Source organism: Chaetura pelagica, unplaced genomic scaffold, assembly GCF_000747805.2.
Source record: "Chaetura pelagica isolate M959 unplaced genomic scaffold, ChaPel_1.0 scaffold53, whole genome shotgun sequence".
In the NCBI taxonomy this organism is placed as follows: Eukaryota; Metazoa; Chordata; class Aves; order Apodiformes; family Apodidae; genus Chaetura; species Chaetura pelagica.
The window spans coordinates 1313524-1322938 of record NW_009952880.1 but is presented as its reverse complement, the minus strand read 5'-3'; the positions used below and the strand labels follow the sequence as shown (position 1 = coordinate 1322938).

Below are 9415 nucleotides of genomic sequence, written 5' to 3'. Positions count from 1 at the left end.
AGAGTTGTTCTCCCAACAGATGTCAGGGTGGCTGAAGTCTCCCATGAGGACTCCCATCTGTCTATACAGTGCCTTGTCTATATTATCCTCCTGCTCAGGTGACCTGTAGGAAACCCCTTCTGTGATGTCACCTAGGCCTTTCTTCCCCTTAATTTTAACCCATAAGATCTCTGTTGGCTCCTCATCCATCCGCAGGGAGAGCTCCATGCACTCCAGCTGGTCTTTGACATAGAGAGCAACACCCCCCACCCCATCTCCCCTCTTTGTCCTTCCTAAAGAGTTTATAACCCTCCATTCTGATGCTCCAGTCATAGGAGCCATCCCACCAGTCTCCGTGATGCCAATGAGATCATAGCCCTGCAGGTTCACTCTCATCTCTAATTCCTCCTGTTTATTCCCCATGCTGTGTGCATTTGTACAAAGTCTTTTAAGCTGGGCCTCCAGTAAAGTTGGCTGACTAGCTGACCTGACCACCACCCCATGCCATGGCTCATCTGGAGTAAGCCTGGCTTTATCCCCCAGCCCCTTCCAACCTAGGTTAAAGCCCTATCAATGAGTCCAGGTAATTCCTGCCCTAGTACCCTTTTTCCCCTGTGGGACAGAGTCTTCCCATCCAAAGTCAGCAGGCCCAGTGTCCTGTAAACCAAACCGTGATCAAAGAACCTGAAGTTCTGTTGGTAGCACCAGTTTTGGAGCCAGATGATATAACAGATCATAGAATCTTAGGGGCTGGAAGGGACCTCGAAAGATCATCTAGTCCAACACCCCTGCCAGAGCAGGGTCACCTAGAGTACATCACACAGGAACGCATCCAGGTGGGTTTTGAATGTCTCCAGTGAAGGAGACTCCACAACCTCCAACATGTAACCTCCATGTAACAGCTCTGAATGTTTCAGGTGCCATCTAGTGCTCAGTTCTCATGCATCCAAATCCATTTCATGAGGAGAAAATGGATTTGCTTTGAGCCCTTTTATGTCACTGTCTAATGGTATGTCCCTAGCACATCTCATATCCACATCTAATGCTTTAAATTCCAGCTTTAAACCTCAAATGATCCACTGTAGCAGAAATAATTTTTCAGTTTGTTTTTTTAAAGGAAGATGAAAAAAATGATATACCAGAAGTTCTCTGCCTTCAGTGTTAAGGCACAGTTTGTGAAGGTCTATGGTGGAGAAACCTTGGCTAGTAAGTCAGACATAAGGCATGGCTGATTAGCCATGGACATATATGTATGTATCCTCAGACTGTATACTGGTTGGTCTAGTGACCTTTGCCAACAAGAAGCTGGAAAAGATGTTGCATACTTTCTTTTTAAGGCTAGCCAGTCTCTAGTTGTCACAAACCAGCATGATTTGCCAGGATGTAAAAACACGGTTCGGCTTCCTTATTGGAAAAATTTGTTAGTGGAACCAAGGGGTCTGTGGTGCTCATGTCTCTCAGAACAGCAGCCTCCGCAAGCTCACTTTGAAGGTAGAATACTGCATCCTGCCTCCTACCATGCCCACAAATTTGACTGACTGCAAATTTATAGTTTCATGAATTAAAATGTTTTATTAGGGAATTTAACACAATTTAGGGGAGGAAAGGTTCAGGAGAGATGGGGTCTTTGAAACACCAAATACTTATACATGTAGTAATACTTATATATGAATATACCTTATTATTTACACACCAAGATAAACTCTTATTACCTAAGAGGGGAAGAGGAAGGAGGGATATGCCCAACCCCTGTCCTGTATAGGGTCACGGTTTGTGTGGAGGTAAGTCAGGGCAGGAAAACCTTATGGAGGGAATGATCAAAAAATGCAATCCCTTACTTTATTCCTGAGATGGTCTAGGTGTTTACATATTAGGTGCAGATGACTTCCCCTGCAACCCGGTCTTAGAACTCATGGGTGGCAGGAAGAAGTCTCACCTCAGGTGGTTAACAGCAGGCAGAGACCACAGGCAAGCAGGGACTGCAGGCAAGCAGGTACCACAGGTGAGCAGGGACCGCAGGGAAGCAGGAACCACGGGCAAGCAGGGACTGCAAGTGAGCAGGAATCCCCAAAGAGCAGGCAAACCCCCAAAAGGCAAGCAACAACAAGTTCAGTGTCCCTCCAAAGAGCGACGGTGAACAGTTGGCAGGCAGAGTCTTTATAGAGTTTCAGGGTCTTGCTCCTTCATCCCCAGTTGGCCAGTCGCTTGTTCCTGTGTCTTCCCTGCCAGTCAGGCAGGGACTTTCTTCCCATCCTGCTGCACCGTCCCTGGGCAGGCTCACTGTTTGCAACACTTTGTGGTTTTCCCGCCATTGTTGCTGTCTGGCGGCTGGTTACTCCGTCATGGAGTCTAAGCTGTTTTGTGGCAGAGGAGTCAAGCAGACAGGAAAGGGTTTAAAGTGCAGGAAGAGCAGCCATTTTAAATTCAGTTATAAGTGCTGACCTGAAGGGCATATTATTTTCATGTGAGGAAAAGTCCAGTCCTTCACACTAGTTTATAATATTTTAAACCATACATATTTCTGGTTAGTTTTTATAAGAGTTTAAGACTAGTTAGGAACACCTATTAGTGCTCAAGTGTCAACTCTTACTTTTTTTTTTTTTTTAATCCTCCTTAAGAAGTCGCCGTTACTTTCCACAAAGTGTGTTTTATTTAATTCTGTTCTCTGCTTTGAGTATTCCTGTCACTTTGAATAGAAAAACGATACAGCTTCCTAATATTTGTATATATCTTACAAAATGGAACTCCAGTAGGAATCTAGATTTGACAGTACATAAAGTATATAAAAATAATGAAATTTAGTTTACATATGTATGTATTCTTGTCTGTGAAATTTATGTGGAGACACTGTTTATATGATACCACACAAGTTTTTTTCTGCTATGACATCCTTTCTCAGTGGGTAAGCTGCCTTTTCCCAATTTCAGTTAGCTTTTTATACCTTAGGTTACGGTAAATTCTCCAGGTAAGGGCAGACAGTGAGGAATAATGCAATGTCTATGATGTACCTAGCATAAGGCAAAATAAGGTTAGGCATGGAGGCAAGAGTGGAAGAAAAATTAAAAGTACAATGGGAAATTTATTATCATAATTCAGAAACTGAAGATTCAACTCATGTGACTCTAAAATGAATAGTAAGAAATATGTATTGCAGAAGGAGGAACTATATGGTACAGGTTTAAAGAGTATTTTAAATTTTAGATCCTGGGCTCTGAAATAAACTTTACAATTACAATAACCTCTTCCCAGCTGCTTACAGAATACAGCTATGCCAAAAAAGTGCTCATAATCACTGCAATCCAAATAGAATAATCCTGTTATGATTCATGCGGGCACACTTGCAGTACATGGCAGGCAGGGTCCATCTGTCTGGGCTTCATCTACCTGGGAAGCTGAACAACCACCACATGTGGCAGATACACTACCTCGGGGTCTGGACTACACTGACAGGATTGAATACTTTTAGAACAGTGTGGATGGGACAATCTCTGTGACACTAGCAACTCTACATTCATTCCAAAACTTCATGTCATCTTCAGTGGTCTTTCTCAGTCCATGCACTATGTGAATTTATCTTCCAGACACATCCGGGCTTTAACTGGTGCCTTCAGCACCTGAAAATACATTTATGCAGATAAAGCTTTAATTTGGTAAAGGCAAACAAATGTGGCTGGTGTTGTTAACTATACAGCCCTCCCAACAAATTGCTTGGCCTTTACCTGTTTGTCATTCCCTTCACGTAACACTTTGGAAGTGTGTCTGATGGAGAAGTGTCAGATTTAACCACATCTACTGAAATTTAGAGTAATATTTTTTGTTCATTTCACATGTTTCTGGATTATGCTGTCATATGATAAAATTAGTGACTGCTGTTGTCTTTCTGAATGGTCTTTCAGATCCCTAGTGCTGTTGTGTGTCTTTAGCTGATTTAGACAGATAGTACAAACAGTGTATTGCATGTGAAGGGAATTTATTGCAAACCCTGGACTATTTCTTGTATTGCATTTGTCACACTCACTGTATCAATGTCACTTCAGTACTACAATTATCACTTGTTTTCTTCATTTATCCTGGAGGGGTTTTTGATGTACTTCTTGTTGCTGTTCTTCTCTTGATTGTAGAAGAATTATATTAATTCAGTTCTAATTTACTTAATGCTGAAATGGCTTTGTTCCTAAAAAACCCCAACATATTACTTAAATGCTATAAATAGAAATACTTTATTTGCAAAGAAGGCAAATGCAGTGATGGTTTCAATGGGCTGAGAACCAATATCAAACTCACTCTAAAAATCTGTATTTAAAGTTCCCTCAGGACACAGTTTTAAAAGACATCTTTATACTAATCAGAGCCTTTACTCCAGATAACCAAGTTCTTCTGTTATTTTTGGCATGAAAATAATTTCAAATGGAAGAAAAAAAAGATGATTCATTAAAAAATAGGTAAGAAACTATGCAATGTAATTAGTTGTATTATCTTTAGTGGACAGTAGAGACCCTCAGTGAGGTTACTATTACAAAGATATTTGTCTATTAAGAAAGAGCAATTAAGAAAATGAGAAGAAAAGACTTTTTATTTTTTTTCCTTTAGGGAAAAAGTAAAAATCTTTCTCCCATGTCCTCTTGCCTACCTATTTATAGATACCATACCAAAATATGACAGTCTCTTCCAATTGACCCATATTAATGCTGAAAGTGAAAGAAAAAAATATATATATATATTGTAAAACCTTTGGAAAATTGTGTGCAACTAAAATATACCAGCACAAAATTTGATATAGGTGAATTTTGGACAACTGAATTTCAGACTATTTCATATTTTCACAAATGTATCATCTTTCCTAATACTTGGGACCCTTGGAATGTATGGCACTCACTATATTCCCACACATACTACATGCAGCACTTCCAAAGTCAGTCTTTAATTTTCAGTACCCAAGCATTCTCACTTCGCAGCAAAACAAACTACATATGTGTTGCTTTTCCAAGGATATCTCTGTACAGCCATGCTCAAGTATTTTCAGTTAAACAAAGTTCTGTCCCAACAGACAACTGGAGTGGTTCCTTGAATGGCATGTTCCCTGGACTTGAAAAAATATTGTTTGGGATAGTAGGCATGAGTGAATAAGCAGTCTAGGACTAGTGCAGTAATACAGGGAGATATCCAAACTGTCAGTATAGGGATACAAGAGTATTCCATTTTAAATTAAGAAATGAAGCAAATACCTGACTTGCTTAGCATCTTTCATGGGTATGGGTTTATCGATGAGTGACTGCACATGAAGAAATAAATTTGATATTGACTGTTTCTCACTTTATGTTGGGAAAAAATGGGATCATAATTGTTTGTAAAATGTATTAAAACTGTGACGAAGATATATAGCAACCCTTTCAAAAAAAAAGATAAAATTATCTGTGTTCCTAAATTGCTAATATCAGATTTAGTGTGTGGAGAAACAGCAGAGAAAACACAAATTGTTTCCACTGAGATCAATTCAATGCAACAATATGAAAATTGCATTGTTTTACTGGAATATTTGAAAATACTTGTTCTGGATATTAGGACATCAAATTACATAACTTAAATAGTTTAAGGAGCTTTTCCTGGAATGAGAGTCTCAACTTCTGCCAGCCTTGTTTTCAAAAGACTTGTCACAAAGAAATTGTATTTAATGTAATTTAATTTGAATAGCTTATTAATTAGTAGGTATAAGTGGCTGAATTTCTGCTAATTAAACTCTTTAAAGGAGTGTGTCCATTCTTGCTAAGCAGAACTCTCCAAGGCATATTTTACCCAGTCTTTGAACAGAATTTCCATTGACATTAATAGGTATTAATTAAATGTAGAAACTTACTGAAAAGCACTGAAGGGTATTTTGATCTCTGTGTTTTACCATAATATATATATAAAAAAAGAGCAAATAAGTTCATATGTATATCGCTTACAGGTGGAATAATGATTTTTAAAAAAACATATTTTTTTTGTGCAAACAAACAATGCACATGATTTCAGAGATAACTGTCAATTAAAACTAGGACAAAGAAAATTCTTACTTCGAAAGAGATTGAAACAATTGGGACAGCTTGCTTTAGAAAGGCAATGAAAAACAATACACAATCATAATGTAAAAACTAAGATGGTGTAAAATATTCAGTTATGCTTATTTTCAGGGTAGAAGGAGAAGGTAAAACAAATTACAATGTGGCAAATACTTTTTCAGGCTTCAAGTCATTACTAAATATTGGAATGTTACTGAAGTCAAGGATCTGTGCAGAGCAGAACAGCAAATACAATCTAGTTTGGTGATTGAGTGACAGAGCACTGGGACAGGCTGCCCAGAGAGGTTGTGGAGTCTCCACTGGAGACATTCAAAACCCACCTGGACACGTTCCTGTGTGATATGCTCTAGGTAACCCTGCTCTGGCAGGGGGATTGGACTAGATGATCTTTCGAGGTCCCTTCCAACCCCTAGGATTCTGTGATTCCTGTATTAGCTGACAGATGGCAATCTCAGGGTAAAAATCCATACTTTAAATGGCAGGGAGCTGGTACTACAGTTTCAAATTCAGATTGAAAACATATAGTACCTATCAAAGAAGACTAAATGAGTTACTTGATGAATTACACCCTCCTCAAAATAATGCATTTGTTTATGTTGAAGATGAAAATACTCACAGAAGAAACTAATATATTTTAAACTGTGCACTTTATTTTCTACTTTATTATCTAGGATCAGGAACAAAATTACTGAAAGGGTTAGAAATAGTAATATACTCACCTAGTAGATATAATATACTCACCTAGTAATATACTCACCACTGTCATAATATTAAAAAGTTATTAAAGTTAAAAAGTATTTTATATCTCGTATTTTTAGATGAGTCATATGATTGGAACTGGAAAATTAGTTTTATTTTAGAAATAGGATGAGTTTTAATTAGTGCTTTAAAAGAATGTAATTTTATAAGAATATATTGCTGTGAGTAATTTTTTATGAGACAGCAGTAAGAGTTAAGCAAGCAGTTTCAGGCAGTGACTGCTAACAGGCATCACTAATCTTTACATTCTTCCTTTCAAAGGACAAGCAATCTTTTTCTGACCTTTTTACAAACCACTAAGAAATACAGGCCTCTGAAAGATTTCTCATCTTGGAAAAGCTGAAAATAAATACACTATGTACAGGCAGAGTTTTCAAGTTGATATAATGTGATTCATAAGATAACCAAAATCCACAGGATGATATTCTTATCTCTCTTTTGGCATGCTATGATGATAAGTAATAACTAAAGTGGCCTTGAAAACCTTTAAAAGGGATTTATGAGAAATCATTTGAACAAATATGCAGGAGTCAACTGCAGCACTGCCTTCTCTGTAAAGCTTACAAGAACATTTGAGGACAGGGGAGTTTTGCTGGAGGACAGAACACTTAGCTTGGTAAAGCAGTAGTAATATAAAAAATTTAGGTGAGCTTTGAAGTGGTCAACATCAGCTGTCTTTCTTCTGTGTCATACCCTCGTGCAAGGCAATGAAAGTCAAATCTAAATGCACAGTGTTTACTGTGTAAAAGAAAGCAATATTAGCAATGACAGCAACAACTAATGGGCATATTCAACATATTCACAACACGACTGATACAGCAAGTCTGGCAGATGAACACATTGCTAGCATATGTTGTATACATAGCATATACATGCATAGACATAGCAGATATATTTGACTATACTGGATTCTTTATTTTAATAGCTGTTATATAGTTTTGTTTCATGGCTGGTATCAGAAATCTAATACTCTCGGAGGTCCTTTCCAACCATGGCTATTCTGTGATTCCTGGTAATTCTTGTCATGGAACTTTGACAATTTAACTTATCTCACGAGCCATACTGCTTGTTTTGATAATCATTTTTTATAACCATCGATACCTTTTTTCTTTAACTGAAACCTACTATAGCAGTTCAAATTATTTTTTTCATACTATATTTATATACTATAATATACTATAAATATGTTCATATATATGTGTGCATACACTCATCAACACGTAAAGGATATCAAGGAATAACTTAGTTGCATGGAACTCAGAAAAATAAGTTAAGACAACACATATGTATGCTTATTTTCCTCCATCATGTTTCCTCTCTTTGTAGATTAGGCAAATTTGCTATGAATCCAAGTACATGTTTACCTGATTTGCCTCTTCCCAGTTAGCATTAGGCTAGTAAGTATACTTTGTACAAACTTTCAAGAGCTCAGGATGCGGTCATGAAAATTCTTGTGCTCACACAAAATAAAAACTACTAGTAAAAAACACGTAGTAAAAACCATCTTTTTATATCCATTAACTTAAGGACTTAAGTAGTAAATTATGGGAAATGTAATCAAGCTATTTATGATGCTAAAACATCAGTCAAAAGAGGACACAGCTGAAATGTACCACCTTGTAAAGCTGAACTCTATTTCATGTCTTTAATGTCCTCAGAGATCAAACTAACAGTCAAGCTGCAACACATTTTGGATGGTTTAAAGGTCTCTGTTAGAGTTTAAATAATCCAAATCTATGGTATTGCATATATTTAAATTAATTTTTTACCGTTTGCTCAGAAATCAGTTACGCACACTATCCTTAGTTTTGCCTCATAATATAAAATCTATTAAACCATTCAACAGATTCCTGATCATGCTTAGGCTTATATTTGTTGAAACCTTCTCCTAGTGTTCTATCTGGAGTATTTTTATTTATTATTCCAAATTGCGGTTGATTGAAATCTGATGTTCTTTTATGTCTGTATTACAGTTTTGTTTATTGTTTTGCATTTACATAGCTTAACAGTTCAAACCATACTAAGTTCCTTCATTTTGTGTTCCTATGTCATGAGTTCTTTGATACCAACTAATAAAAATGTATTCATATATCTATAGCTGGAGCTTAAGGAAAACTTTGTGCTCATTTTCACATAATATTCTACGTTTGGATATGTGGGTAAATAAGCAGATACTTGATAGTCTAGGTCAGTAATAGATTTTCATTGTTAAAAGTTGTATAATATCCCTGAAAACACAGTATCTGCCCAAAGTTGCCATAGTTTGTGTTCTATATTCTTCAGCAAAACGCATTATTGCTTTATAAGCATACCATAAGTAATAAAAATGTCTTTTTCAGAATTACAGAGTAGTTCCTGTGGCAATCCAGGAGTTCCACCAAAGGGGATCTTGTATGGCACAAGATTTGATGTTGGTGACAAAATCCGATACAGCTGTGTAACTGGATATATTTTGGATGGTCACCCTCAGCTTACTTGCATAGCTAACTCTGTGAATACAGCATCATGGGACTTCCCTGTTCCTATCTGTAGAGGTAAGTGAATTGATACCACAATGTTCTTGAATAGATACATTATATTTATGAGCATGATTAACTTTCAATCTCTGTTTTAATTAT

General features: G+C 37.1%; 1 protein-coding gene across 2 annotated transcripts in view; it reads left to right on the top strand.

The window, feature by feature from the left end:
• Positions 1–9415, top strand: part of CSMD3 (CUB and Sushi multiple domains 3) — a 545585-nt gene that overhangs the window by 149423 nt on the left and 386747 nt on the right. For both annotated transcript variants that reach the window (XM_009995351.1, XM_009995350.1), the window contains exon 4: positions 9137–9331. In XM_009995351.1, coding sequence (XP_009993653.1) covers positions 9137–9331 — 195 coding nt within the window. The remainder of the gene's footprint in view (positions 1–9136; positions 9332–9415) is intronic.